This window comes from Arvicanthis niloticus, chromosome 7, assembly GCF_011762505.2.
Source record: "Arvicanthis niloticus isolate mArvNil1 chromosome 7, mArvNil1.pat.X, whole genome shotgun sequence".
Classification (NCBI taxonomy): domain Eukaryota; kingdom Metazoa; phylum Chordata; class Mammalia; order Rodentia; family Muridae; genus Arvicanthis; species Arvicanthis niloticus.
The window spans coordinates 6,842,400-6,857,752 of NC_047664.1; the positions used below are offsets into that span (position 1 = coordinate 6,842,400).

The window sequence follows — 15,353 nt, forward strand, 5'->3', positions numbered from 1 at the left end:
AAGCTTTTCTTTAATAATGATGCTACCTTGAACATGTGAATCTTCTTTATAGGTTTAACACTATCCCACAACCCAAACTGGGCCATTAGATTAATTCTTCTTACTTTAAACAAATGCATTATCTTATAATGTACAGTTGTTTATGTTATCACATATTGAGTGAATATTAACATCACACCACTAGTGTTTTATCATTATTAGGTAATGAAAGAAGTAGGCAAAACACTGGAAAGTGTTGCATGAGCTCAATACACATCCATTTATTAATGCATATGCCAGCGATTGCATCATACTAGGCATTTGGAAAAGTCGTTAACAAAGCATTCACCTAAGATTTGAACACAAATTAGCCAATCTCACCAGCTTGTGTGTTTTCAGAAGAAAGAAGAATGGTTGAGAGAGACGGCACTAAGTCACTTCTGCTCCTCACATACTTGACCAGCGTGTTTACATAACACAGTCAACAACGTAACAGCTTCTGGATCCTGGACACATGGGGAGTCTCCTCACAGTTGTGGCTATAAGTTATAATGACAAAATGATGTTCTGCAGCCAAATATTTAGATACAGATTCTGGAAAGTCAAATTATAAACAAAATCCAGACATTGCAAGGATCTGTAACCAGGTTGCATTTGGGGCATATAAGGAACACAGTTACAAAATGATAAGCCATTTACTTTGAGTTTATTTTACATTTTTCCCTCCTAAATATATATGAAGTTGTGACTTTTTTATTTTCTGCAATCTACAGTAGTGCTGCATTCAGCATAAACCATTGAATATTTTTAAAAGAAACATCTGGTTGTAGAGTTAAGTAGTCATAAGTATATTGTTAGTATTTTCCTTCCAACAAGTTACTTATTGCAGGAAAGTTAGACAGTTCTTGCATTCCATGACTTTCCAAAAAATGAAGTAGGGTAAAGCTGACACATAATGCTACACGGCAAATGCTTCAGGTTATAATTTTTTCTTTTTAAATTACAAATGTGATGGGGGGCTTGGCAGTTTTAAAGAACACAGTTTCATCAATATATTAAACATTAACAAACTATTTAGCATTGCTTTGTGTAAGTTTGCTTCGAAAGCATTTCTTCACAGTGATATTTTAGAAAGGTTAGGAACTGGTCAGCATAAAATATTTCCCACCTTTTCTATTGTAATTTGTATGCAAAAATCATCACAATATATCTGCAACTATAAAATTACAAACTTTCTAGAAGTTGCTGCATTTCTAGGTGTGGTAGAAAACTGGATCTGCAGGGTGTCCACAATAAGGTAAGGCTAAACAGAACAGAAGTTCAGTCAAAGATGCTTTCTGATAGGTTACTCTAAATGACTCTAACAAGGACAACCGATGAACAAACTCAAGAATGTTTTTTCTTAGTTTTCTTCATGGAGAAGAAATTGGTAATGTGAAGAACATTGTAAAATATAGTCTTGATATTTCACTTTACATCATAATTTTGGCACTTCATGGAACATTTATTTCTCAAAGACCAGAACTGGTATAAAAGTTTTTTACATACATTGTAGACATTGTGGTTGATTACTGGCAAACATCAAAACACAGTGGGTTTAAACATTCCCATGTATTTTCACATGCATGTAAGGGCCAAACAATGGGAGTTTATGAATTCTCAGACAGTATTTGGAAGTCTTTGTTTCAGGCACTCTCTTCGATAGACCTTGTTTCAGACTTAAGTCTCACAAACTCTTTAGCAACATCGTCGCTGGTCCTCTGAGAGAGTATTCTAAGAATGGTTAAACCAGTTTCATCCATAGAAAGATTTTTCAGAAGAGGGTACCATGCCCCGTAGCTCCCTTTTTCTGCTATGTTCTGTAACTGAATGACTGTCATCCCAATTATTCGATCTTCTCGGGCAAAGCAGTAGTCCTTAACTGAGAGGTGAAGTTCATAGGCTCCTGGGCGGTTTTCATTACCCAGAATGCTGTATTAATTAAAGACATAAAATGAGTCAAACTTGCACTCATAGTGCTAAAATACTGTTAAACTTTACTCACAGCTTGTTAGATGGCCAGAGTAGTATATCAACTCTGTTTATTCACATAATAGATCATTGTTATATGGATATTGCTTGAAAATCAAACATACTTTCCCCTAGATATAAAAAAATTGATGCTTTATTGCAGACATGTCAGAATATTTGACATCATAATTACTTCATTGATGGTAAGTATATCAAATAGGGCTGGTGAATAAAATATTTTGTTGTATTTAGTTATTAGATACAGAGGCTCTGGATTGATAACCATGATAGAACCTGAGTGAGGGATACTGTTGGAAGACTATCTGTACTATTTCTTTGTCAGGTACTAAGAATATTTACCTCTGACTCCCAGAGAAGCTTTTCGATTCAGTAGTCTTTTCTCGGGAGGACAGACATTCCTAAGATGTATAATTGGTGCGTATCTCCATAGTTCATTAGTTCCAGCAGGGCTGTCACTGCAGTATTAATTCTTCCCTCTGACAATAGTTAGCCTTTACCAGGACAGCCAAAGACAGCTTGCTGTATATAATGTCATGTTAGGGAGGTAAGGGGTGGGGTGTAGGGTGTGGGGAATATTTTCTTCTAGCCCTTGTTTTAATCAATCAGATATTCCCATCTTTCTAAAGAATGTTCATCTATTTGTCACCAGTGACAAGTTTCAAATTCCTGTTTCAAGTGGTATTTTTATTTCTGGAGCAGCTTATGTAGCCAGATGTTTGTCTGCAGGTAACATTGGTAACTAAACTGGGTATTTATTTAGAGGTGATCTGAAATCATACAAACAGGCAAGAATATGGTATTCTGATAGATAAGAATCAAAGAACAAAGCAAGACAGGGGTGACCTTATGTCTTAAACATGCTGGCCTTCCCAAGAACATTGGTTATGGTGCCTTCTAATATTATAGCTGAGACTTTGCCCAAGTAATTTCCAGAAAGTAGATGTTGTAGATGTTAAAGATATTAAAATTAGATCAAGGTTCTTGTGTGACTTGAAGTGGAAGGCTATAGTCCTGTGAGCTGGTTTGTTAGCAGAATCACTGTGGTTATTGGGATTCTTGATACACATGGCAGGAGCTCACAACATAACCTTGGCTGGCTGGGAACTCAGTAGGAGACCAAGATGGTCATAAATTCACAGGTCCACTTGCCTCTGCATGCTGGAATTAAAGGTGTGTGCCCCAAGTAAGTGAGCTAGTAAAAGCATAGCACTTTTAAGGGTATGGTTGTGTGGAAATCTCTCTGGCTCTGTCCTATTTTCTTGATGTAGCACTAGGTCAGCTCATTTAGACTTATAGAATTAAGATTATTAGGGAGAAAATTGTCAACTTACCCAATTATGTATTTGATATATTTTCTAAATATGCCAGAAGATCTCCAAATGAAGATGTTAAAAAAAAATTCTTGCTGTCATTGTCACCTGACCTAGGTGGTCATGCCTCAGACCTGGTCATGCTTCTGGCCCTCACCTCACAATGGAGTGCTGACTCATGGCACTGCAATGCTAGAGTTTGCCACATTTCACCTCCCAGTGGGTGGTGGATTTTAAACAAAAGTTCTCCCATAAGGACATCAGAAAGAGCAAGGGTGGGATCAGAGTCTTTGCTACATCAGTTTCCTGTTATGTCTGCCTTGAGTAGGCAGTTTCCCTCCATGGAAGGTTACCACTTCTCAGAAGGGGACTGACAAATTTTTACTGTCCCAGCTTTGGTGATGTCTTTCCATGCCTAGCTTTCAGATCCCTTACAGTCCTCCTGTATGGACATGTTTGTGAAGCTGGCTTTGGTTGTCATGCAGACTTGTATTCTACCTCTCATCCAGATGTAAATTCTTCCATCATGTTCAGAGTGTTCATTTGTCTTTTCATCTGGCTAGTAACTATTTTGTCTCCTGCCTGGACTATTGCAATGGAAAGCTACCAGGGTACCACCACATACTTGGTCTGGCTTCCCTGTAACTTTTGCCCTATACAACCAATACCACCATTTAAAGACACATTTGGTATTTACCCCTTCATTTGGAAAAACCCTCTAGACCCCCCTCAAGAAGTGAAACTTGTACTTTCATGTGAGGGGTTCACCATGTCATTTAATCTCCCCCTCTTTTCATTATATAATGTTTCTTTAAACATGGTAGCCCTTCACTTGACTATGACAATCATCTCTAGAAAGACATTTCCATGATAGCAAAAGCCAGCGACTCTCTGAGTCCAGTGTCCATAACACTGCCTGATATGAACACTGCTGGGGTAAGGAATCAAAGCCTAGCTTACATTGTGAGGAACAGGAGGGGACCCATGGGCTTTACTTTCCACTCTTAATCCTCCAATGGGTTTTAACTGCAAAACAACTAGCATCCAGTCCAGTGAGCTAGTGGTGTTTTGTTTAACTTACAATTGGAAGGTTTCATTGTACTTCGGTGACCATGTGTTGCTTTTTGTCTTTGTCCCTTGTTTTCTCTTCTTGTCCCCTAGGCTGGGTCCCAGCATGCACACTTCCACGAAGGGGCGGAACATGGCAGTGGTCTGCCAGTTTAGGTCATTGATTGCAATCACTGAAAAAGCAGGGGCAGAGTTTTAGTTAATGAGTGTGTGGAGACGAGAGTGTCTTCCTCTGGGTGGGAACTTCCATTTGCCCTGACTGCACCACAAGCTGGAACACTGGATGCCTGGGAAAGCTGTCATTCACGTGAATGATACATGTATAGAAAGGTTAAAAACCCTGATGATTTTTCATATTAGACATTAGGGAAGCACCACTGCAAAATATTTAGAAAACAAATTAAACTTAATTCTATGTTAGTGCACATAAATTCAATATCCATGCAAAAAAATCAGATCATCATATATTATAAATATTTTTTTATAGTCAGTATTATTTATAAAACTTTATCGTGGTCATCTAATTCATTATTTCTTTCCCAGTTGCAAATTCCATCATATACTAAATGCTATGGACATTTCCTAATTGAGGACTCATAAAAAATTCTAAATAAATGTGTTTATATGCCCCCTGTTTGGTCTTGGCTATCAGCAGAAAAGTGTCTTAAATTTCTTTAAAAAAAAATGTATTTATTTTATGTATGCGAGTACACTGTAACTGCCTTCAGACACACCAGAAGGAACCATCAGATCTCATTTCAGATGGTTATGAGCCACCATGCGGTGACTGGGAATTGAACTCAGGACCTTTGGAAAAGCAGTCAGTGCTCTTACCCACTGAGCCATTTCTCCAGCTTAAAATTCCTACTGCTAAAGACTAAAACTCTTGGCTTTGATATGTACATATTTTTAAAAAGACTGAAGGATACTGACACCTGATCTTGTATAAGCATAAGTACTCCTTGGGATTTTTTTCCCTATATACTTTTCATATACTCTTTTCTAATCTACAACAGTTTTAGAACATGGTGCAATTAAAACATACATTGGGAGAACAAACTGGATATTAAAATGACCAAGTCTACAATAAAAATAGAATATGGGATGTTCAGCAAAGTGGTAGATATTTAATGAAAATAGTTGGAAAGCAGGGCTCATTTGTTTTTATAGCATAGAGCTGTTAATAAAAAAAAATCTAGCTAGAAGTTACATAATATAGTTAGATTATGTGAATTTAAGAAAATATATATGAATAGTTAAGAAAATATAGGTCAACTGGAGAAATTGTATTTAACAATAAAACAAATCCACTTTTGAAATTTAGTTACCAGTGCATCAAGTCTTTACATGTTTTAGCTTAAGAATTTGTTTTTCTGAAGACATTTTAGTTATGTCCTATAGTAGTTAACATTTAAAAAAAAAATGTATACGAGAGAAGTGATAGCTTTCATATGATTTCTGTAGATGTTGAAGGTTAATAGGTGCTATTTCTGAACCCCAGATGTACCTTTTACAGTGACTTTATGATCTCCAGTCCCTGGGGTGGTGGTGACATCCACATGGACAGAGATCTGGCCTACAGCATCTTTGGAGGAACGACCTGCGAAGAGAAGAAATGTACTAGCTTGAATGTTCAGACTACATGTCTGTGGATATCTGTTTTCTTTGCCTAAGGATTAAATGGTTATCTATTCATATCTCATGTTGGACATTGATTAGTGCTCACAGAGTTTACAGTGCAAGCTTTGGACTTGGGTAGAGCCGTCCTTAGCCGGGTTAGTGAAAATACTAAATGCTATACATTCAGTGGAAATTCATCAGATGCCCAATTCCTACCACCATGAAAGTGTTCAGTTTCCTCTTGGTGGGGCAGAAAGCCATGCAACTTTGGGGAGCTGGTCTGGGTTGAGAGCAACAGTGAGGTCAAAAATCTCATCCTGAGACCAGCAGAAGCAGGACTGCTTCCTCCCTGCTCTGGGCTTGCATGTCCTCTACTTCACTTGAGAGAATCACATAGCCTTCTGGCCAGATTACAGGTTAAACTTCCATCTCCTTATAAGGACAGATCCAGCAAGCTCCTGGAATTCCTCTTCAGGCAAATTAAGCATTCCCAGCTCATCAGCCAATAATGTATACTCACCCTGAAAATTCTTACTTACTCCCCAAGGTTTTATAATCCTTGTTAAACACTGCTCCTCAACCAACTCCGCAATAAAGAGAGCTTTTTCACTGAAAACCGTGTCTGGAGAAGGCTGTTTCTCTGAGAATCATGCCGATTGAGATCCTATCTAACCCACTGACCTGCCTGGCTGAGCTTTGTTCATTCCAGTTCAGCCCAGTACTCAACAGTGCCTGGATATCCAGAGGAGAAAAGCAGACCTGGGCCAGCACCCTTTCTCTGTACTAATAACACTTTATTGATTTCATTGTTCTCTGTACTCTCTTGTTAGAAAAATTTTACACTGTGACACAGCAGAGCCATGGGAACTAACAAAAAATGACTCTGCATGCCGAGCTCCGGTCTCCATGAAGCTCAGCATAGGACAAGAGACACCAAGTGTTATTGCCATATGTAAGCTTAGAATGTTCATATTTACATCATCTACAAGGTAGGCAAGCCCACCATGGTCACAGTGAGTCAAGGGCCAGACAACCTAGACGAGTGCTTGTTGTTTAGGGTCAGATAAGTGAATTTAAGCCATTGCTGCCTTCTTAAGCATCTGTGACCCACAGTTTTCTTATTTGTAAATTGAAGAGAATGCCAACCACTTCTTATACCCACACTTATTAACATATCATTTATAAACACACCAATCTGAAGCACATGCGTTATTAATTTTACCATGTATCTTTCTATTCAAAAAACTGTGACATCATCTTCCTACTACACTTTACATGAAGCTGCTGCCACCTGTTGTATGGCCTGGAACCTCATAATGCCAACTATAGATTAACTATTCAAGGAATCTTTCTTGAAAAATGCATCACTGAGATGTTTTAAGTGAAATTATCCCTATTCATTTACAACATGATTCTACACTTAAGAGACCCTACGGCTCGACCAGAAAATGCTTAGATTTAACAACCATCTTCAGTAGAGTGGCAAGATACAAAATCAACATATGGAACTAGTATCTTTTACACATACGAATAACGAGCTCACTGAGAAATTAGGAAATCCATCTCATTCACCCTGCCCCAATAAAGTTCTCAGAAATAAACTCCACTATAGAAGAAAGATTTATAAGGTGACAAATTTAGGGCCCTGACAAGAAGTTAAAGGCGACACCAGATGATGCAGAGGCTCCGAGTTCCTGGATAGGTAGAATCAATACTGTGAAGATGGCCATGTTAACAACAATTACTGACAGATTAGTGAAATTGCCATCAGAATTCTGATGACAGCAGATATGGTGGCATATGCTTTTAATTCCAGCTCTTGAAAGGCAGAGGCAGGTGTGTTTCATTGAGTTTGAGGATAGTTCCAGTACAGCCAGGGTTATGCAGCGAGACCCTGTGTCAAAAAATAAAATCCAAAGAATTCTTTACATAACTGGAAAATATATCTAAAAAAAAGCAAAGTGGAAATACATGAAAGACCACATAGATCCAACACAATTTTAAGTAAAAAGCATATTTCTGGAGGTTCTGTAACTGATTTCAAAGAATGCTGTATGTTAGAATCAAAGTGTAGTAGAAAAAACAAGTAAACTAATGGAATAAGATAGTCCAGAAATACATCCACATAGTTATGTGAATATGATCTTTAATAAAGAGTATCAAGGATACATACTGAGAAAAGAAAATTAGTTCAGGCAACCTGTATTTAAAATCTGAGTTGCTGAACCTTCCAGAGGAAAATGTAGAAAGTTACAATTAAGTTGTAGGTATAGGCAGGAATGTTCTGATCAGGACTCCCACTGTTCAAGATACAGTCCTAAGAATAAATATACAAAACCATATGAAATTAAAAAGTTGCTGTGCAAGGGAAGACATCTTGGCTAGCTATACTTCAGACAGACATCTAGACTATATAATAATTAAAATAATTAAACATGAACTCACAGAACTGCTGATGAATAGGAAGTAATGAAATTGATAGTTTTCAAAAGAAACATAAAAGGCCAATAAATATTTTTTTTAAAAAAAATGCTCAGCATCCTTATCAGAAAAATGCAAACAAAAACTACTTTACGATTCCATATCACTCCAGTCACAATGACCATGACCAGGAAGACAAATGACAAATGCTGGCGAGGCTGTGGGGAAACAGAAACCTTGTCCATAGCTGGTGAAAGAGTTAAGTGCATCCACCGCAAAGATCAGCACAGAAGTTCCTAAAACATTAAAAACAGAACTAACATGTGATCCAGCTATACCTGAAGGAGTCCATACCCTACCACAGAGAGATTTGCTTGTCAGTGTTTGTTGTCACCCTATTCACAATAGTCATATGGGGCATAGCTGCTCATCAACCAAAGAATAGATAGAAAAAAAAATGTGGCACAAATGCACCGCAGAGGTTTTACTCAGCAGTTAAGAAAAATGAAATTTGCAGGAAAATGGTGGAACTAAAAGATTTTGCACTGAGTGAGGTGATCCTATTTCAAAAACGAGCCATCATGTGGTCTGGTGCTTACATAAATAGTGGGAATGAATATCATGAGAGTGAATATCAACTCTGAAACTAAGTGGAAGGTCACAAGATGGGAATGAAGTGCAGAGGTGGGGGGAGATCTCCTGGGAAATGAGAGCAGAAAGGGGGTGCGTGGGGGGGCAGATGAAAGGGAGAAGAATGGAGGGGAGGGAGGGGAAAGGTGAAGGGGACAAGAAAGATAAACCCACATTTTGTTTGAAAAAGGACATAATGAAACCTGAATTCTTTGCAAGCTAATAAACCCAAGATGTTGAATGTTTATAGTAAATGCTGACTGTTACCACAGGGATTTAAAAGCTGTGCTTCTATAAACTTGTCATGAACCATCTTCATCTAGGTTGTTCCCCATATTAGTTTGTTCACAGTATAATTTTCCTTGAGTGGAGCTTTGCGGCTTGCCACTTCATAACCTTTTCATGATGTATGCAAGGAGCCAGTCTTATTTGTGGAAGATGAATTTCTAGCACCTCAAATGAAGCCGAAAGGTTCTGAGGACCTCCAGGCGTCTAAGCTAGTGAAGAGGCAGGATCAGGATACGAATCTGAGCCTGTTGTTTACCACTAGAACCTCCCTTTTAGCCTAGGTTTGGCATTGAGAGGGAAAGCTTAGAATCCTGCAAGTCCATTTTCAAAGGAGGAGGAGGAAGCTCCCCCTCACTCTGAATGGTTTCTAAGAGAAACAACAACTGAGACAGTAACAATGCAGACTGTGACTTCAGCCAGGGAGCAATAGGGTGCACAGCTAGGCTCTTGTGATTTGAGAATAGGTCTTGGTAAAATAACTTCATACAATCCCTAAACTGGTAATGACCTTATGCTAGGGTTTTCCTGTGCAAGATGGATATATTTTTCCCTTTGTGCTTGAGTTTTCCTATGCAAGATTGACTTCCCTCCCCCATACACACATAACTACAGATATTTTTCGTTCAAAGACTCAAGTCTTTTGATAATGATTACATTTAAAAATATGTTTATTTTTATTGTTGTCTTGCCTCTGTGTATGTACATGTATCACATGGGTATAGTATGCACAGATTCCAGAAGAGAGCACCAGATCCTCTGAAACTGGAGGTACAGATGGTTGAAAACTGCCATGTATGTGCTGGGAACTAAACCTGAGTCCTTCAGAAGAATAGTAAGTACGCTTATAACCACTGAGCTACCTCTCCAGCCCTGAATTTTATATTTTGTATACACATATATAGTACATATTAAAAGTTTATTCCTTAATAGTTTTTCTTACTCCATTTAAAAGCAGATAATTTTCTACTATAAATTGCACTAGGATAACCAGTAAATTTTAGTGATGGGATTTTTTTTTTATTGAAATATTTTCACTTAATCTTTGGAGGCTTGCAAACTTATAAACACACCTATGACATAGTAACCTAATGTAATGAAGAAGACATTTACATTTCTTTTTTTTTTTTTTGACATTTACATTTCTTATTGATCATTTTGGCCAGTTGTACTGGCTCTACTTCTGCAGCTGCAATCCATGATAATGTTAAAAGCAGACATATTTATTAATTATTCTCCTCTGGGCTCTCAGTTCATCATTTACCCCCTCCTCTTTGCTCTGAGAGGCTTATAATCCGTATCTAGCATCAGTTGTATGCCCCACACTGCAGTGTCTAGATGGGCTTGGCTTGGGGAATCCTGGCAAGAAGAGAAACACAAGTCATGCCAGGTGTTTTCTTTAGGTTCTGTCCTGTGGGGTCCCCTTTGATGGCTAGATTGTATAATGCATGTTCTATAAACAGCCCATTTTAGGTGCCAGTTTATTCTCTAGCTCTCAACTTCCTGTGTAGCTTTTGTCAAGGGGAGGTTAGTGCACTGTCCCTTCTGGTTGTATTACATTCTGCAAGAGTCTTAACTATAGACAATGATTTTCCGAAAGGCCTTCTAAAAACTGAAGGACCGACTTTCAGTACAAAAAGTAACCCCCACCCCAAAATGACAATAAAACAAGATTTGGGAAGCAGGAGCCAGGGATATTTTTAATAATCACTATGATTTACTTATACCTGAAAAACTGGAAGTTAGAAAAAAATAATAGAAACCTAGCCATTCAACCTTACTTAGTGCCCGAGAACTGTTTGTATGGAGCCAGCCAGTCACAATCTGCTTCAGCACACTGTGATTGCTGGTATGCGTGTAGGGGCGAGAGGCTTCAGGATTGATTATTCCAAATGACCCTGTGCTTTCCTTTCCACCAGGCATGATGAGGAAAGCAGACTCACGCTGAAGGAGCCCCATAGGAGTTCTCTCCATCTGGATGGTTACTTCAGTCAGTAAAGTAATGGGAGAACTGACTAGTCCAGGTGAGTGCACTGAAGCTCAGAGCTTAGCAACTGAAATGGATAAGGATAGAAATGGATAAGGATAGCTGGGTTAGTTGTATATTGAGCCATCACATCTGAGGATGAGCAAACACATGAAATGTAATTAAGGGACTTTTAAAAAGCAGACTACAAGACAGAACTCAGGGGAAAGGCTTAGAGAAGAAAGTTTCCCTTTGGAAATGGTGTTCCCAAAGCTGCAATAAAATATGGAGCCAGAATCAAGGCATAATAAAAGCAATTTTCTCCTGGTGGAAGTCCTGAATTCTAAGAATAAAAAAAATTAAATTTGTTTCAAAAAAATTAATGAAGCACAAACTACACCAATATCTGGCTAGTTGAAATGTTTAAATTTTACAGATACAGGGCAAACTGTCCTACAGATTTTTACAAGTCTCTAAGAAATAAGAGAAAGTCCAATTGGCTGTTATTTTTTTTCTCCCACAAGAGAAATTTAAAGGGAAATGAAGCAAGGCCTACTGTTATGAAAGAGTCTATGATCCTGGACTTTTAAATGTAGTCAGTCGCTTCTCATGTATTTATGTACAGATGAAATTTCAAAGTTTCAAAAGCTTAGGACTATTTCAGTATTGTGCCAGAAAAATGACTTATAAACATGTCAACCAAAGAAAACCAAGACACATAACACCCTGTGGTCCAAAGCATGGCAAAGCATGACAGTGATCATGAAACATTTCTCCTCCTCCTCCTCTTCTTCCTCCTCTTCCTTCTCCTCCTCTTATTGCTCTATGTGTGAGACTATGTGCATGTGAGTACAGGTACCAGCAGAGGCCTAAAGTACTTGGATCCTTTGGATAGTTCTGAGCTACTGATATAAGTGCTCATAATGAAACTCAGGTCTTCTGCAAGGGCAGTATGAGTTCGTAACCACTGAGCCTTCTCCCCAGCTCCAATGATGACTATTAAATATAAGGATATATTGTACTGTCACTATCTATTCAATATTAGTGGTTACATTTCCCGTGCTCAGCTTCAACTTAGGAGGGTCACACCTTGTATGCCTCTCTCTGAAGAAGAGGCTTTAGGGCTAGAAGGACAGGGATGATGGGTGGATTGAACAGAAGTACAGGAATGATGGATAGGTGAAGCTAGGCATGATGGGTAGGTTGAATAGGAGCATGGGAATGATGAGTAGATGAAGCAAGGGATGATGTGTGCATGGAATAGGACCACAGATGATAAGGAAGGGTGAACTCTTCAATACTAACTTTCTTTCAAAGGTTTGCTCTCTTGGATTAATGTTAAATAGTTTGTAACTCACTCAGTAGTTAAACAATACATTTCAGTAGAAATTTCTCAAATTAAACGAATACTGGTCTTTGTCTGACCTCTATACCCAGAGGGATTCTTTCATGAGGTGTCATACTCCTGGGGCAGATTTTCACATATGCACAAAATTATGCATTCAAGTGTATAAAAAGCAGTTATTTGGATAAATGTTCCATCCAGTTGTGGTGGTACATGCTGGTAGGATTTGCTGAAGGAGGTGGATAAATGTTTTTATACTCTAGGGTTACTCTTTTGCAGTTCATAAATGCTCCTGGCAGTCCTTTAATTACAAATGTCTAGGGAGTGAGAAGTTTTGGTCATAGATATTTGCTGAATGGTGTCTAGGGGAAAATGAGATACTAGATACCATAAAAGAAGGCAGCAAAGAGAATTTTTAAGTTATAGAGGTTTTCGGGGGAAAAAAAAGATGGAAAAGTTGACCTAGGTTTTGATACTATATGAAATTTAAAAGGAAAAAAAATTACTTGGTGTAAGTTAGACCTTACAAAGGCCTTGTTTACAAGGACAAAGATGGCAGGTCCATCTCTCCACTATAGGCCATGTGTTTGCATCCAGGCGCCAGCATTTATTATCTGGATGTCTGTGAGCAAGTCACTAAACCACTCTGTGCTTCAGTTTCCTCAGGTCAAAAATAAGAATAATAGGACCTGCATCCCTTAGGTGTTGACATTAAACAAATTATTAGTTATAAAGAATTTACAAAATTATGTAGTATACACAGAAAGTATTTTATAAACAGATATTCTTACCATGATAGTTTCATCTTATGCAGCTGTGAACACAGTAAGCTATAATAATGGCTGGTGTGACAAATAGCCCTGGATAATAGTGGCATGAATGTCAAGTGGTAGCCAACTGCCTTCTTGTTTGACATATGACCAGCTCCACTGGAGGGAGTATATGCTTAGTATTGTCAAGGTAGCCAACTACTCATGAACCTACTGCTACTTTCTTTTCCAAATTGCTTTCTCAATTTATTTTTCTATACTTCGAACCTTGTAAAAGAAGTCTCTGTGCAATTGGATAGTGGTTAATGTAGAAAACCACAACTGATTAAAGTGGAGAGAATAAGTGTCTATGACATGCTCAGCTACACATTGAACAGAGGTCGATGATGATCTGATGGAAACGGTGTCTTTTGGACATGCCAGGGCCACTGCCCTTGTGTACTCACAGCAGCTGTGGCTGCTGCTAAGAACAAGCCAGTGAACATCTCAGCATGCAGTGGGGGAAGGGACCTTCTACACCTAGCTGATGTCTAAAGTATGTGGTCCCTGGCAGGTTGACCATGCTCCTTGGATAGTCCTAACCTTTGGTGTATATAGGTATCACAAATTGGTCTTGGTGGGCAATTGAAAATGAAAAAAGGAAGTCATAAATTTGGGAGGGGTTCAGGGTGAATCAGGGAGGAGTATGGGGGTGGTAAGGAGTGGATATGATCAAAATACATTGTATACATGTATGAAATTCTCAAAGAATTAATAAAATTTTATATTAAACCACTCTGGAGGTTCCTCAGAAAGTTGGAAATAGATCTATCTGAAGACCCAGCTATACCACTCTTGGGTATATACCCCAGGAGGGGGGCAATGCTGGACTGTAAGAAATAAAAGAAATAAAAGTAATAATAATTTTAAAAATTTAAACTGTTACTTTTATTGGCCTACGAATTTCTTTCCTATGAATCTGTCTTACAGAAATGCTTGTACAAATGCACAAGCACATGGAAGTAACATTTTAATAAAGGTTAAAAAATAGCCAACACATGCATAAAGAATAAAACAGTGAGCATGACACAGTTCTTATTGACTACTGTGATCCACAAGAAGAAAAGTGAAAAGAGTCTGTACATGAGTTATAAGCATCGTGGAAACATAAAAAGTCAAACAGTATGACCATAGGAACAGCCAAGCAGATTTGGAGTGCAAGTTGTCAGAGAACCCTGTGCTCTCCCAATCTCTGAGGAGGATACAGGCTTCCCTCACATGGCTTTGTCACCTTGATTGGCATGCCACCCATCCTGCCAAGCATATCTCACGTGTTCAAATTCCTGACTGCAGCACTGGAGCAAGTAATTGAGCAGTGTTTCAGGAAAATTGGTAGCACGCAGCGATGGGTGGATGGAGCAGTATTCACTGTGATCTGATAATAGGTACCCAGTGAAGGAAGAAGATACAACCAACTTTCATCCTGTCATCAACCCAAAATGCTCATCTGGCTGAGCATTCAAGTCCTAGCAGTCAAAAGCCACTTAACAGCCTTAAAAAGAAACTAGCCTTCCTGTGGATAATAATGCCAATAAACCCAAAGAGGACTACAGCAGCACCGTGGTCCAGGTGTACAGTAGAGCTCTCTTCATACTCAGGACTTTACAAAAAGCAGAAAATGAGAAGCTATTGTAGAAAGAGTGAATCGGGATGTCGTGGCCCCTCTTGGGTGTAAGCTGCTCTGTGGGAAGTGGATATCCACAGATTGGCTCTGCTGTGTGTGCTCTGACCTTTTTCAGAAGCTGAGCTAATCCAACAGACTTTGGCAAGGACAGAATATTAGATAAAGGAAACACAAAGGACAGAACGAGGCAGATTTGGCAAAACAGAAATAGAGAAGAAAGATGAGTCTACTCTGCAGCTGAAGTGGAGAAGCTCGAGTGTACACA

The 15,353-nt window shown here is 38.6% G+C and overlaps 1 protein-coding gene across 2 annotated transcripts in view; it reads right to left on the bottom strand.

The window, feature by feature from the left end:
- Positions 1–233: 233 nt before the first annotated feature.
- Unc13c (unc-13 homolog C) overlaps positions 234–15,353 on the bottom strand; it is a 478,076-nt gene continuing 462,956 nt past the window's right edge. For both annotated transcript variants that reach the window (XM_076937868.1, XM_076937867.1), the window contains 3 exons: positions 5,896–5,988; positions 4,402–4,561; positions 234–1,950 (listed from right to left, as the gene is read on the bottom strand). In XM_076937868.1, coding sequence (XP_076793983.1) covers positions 1,665–1,950; positions 4,402–4,561; positions 5,896–5,988 — 539 coding nt within the window. In that variant the 3' untranslated portion in view covers positions 234–1,664. The remainder of the gene's footprint in view (positions 1,951–4,401; positions 4,562–5,895; positions 5,989–15,353) is intronic.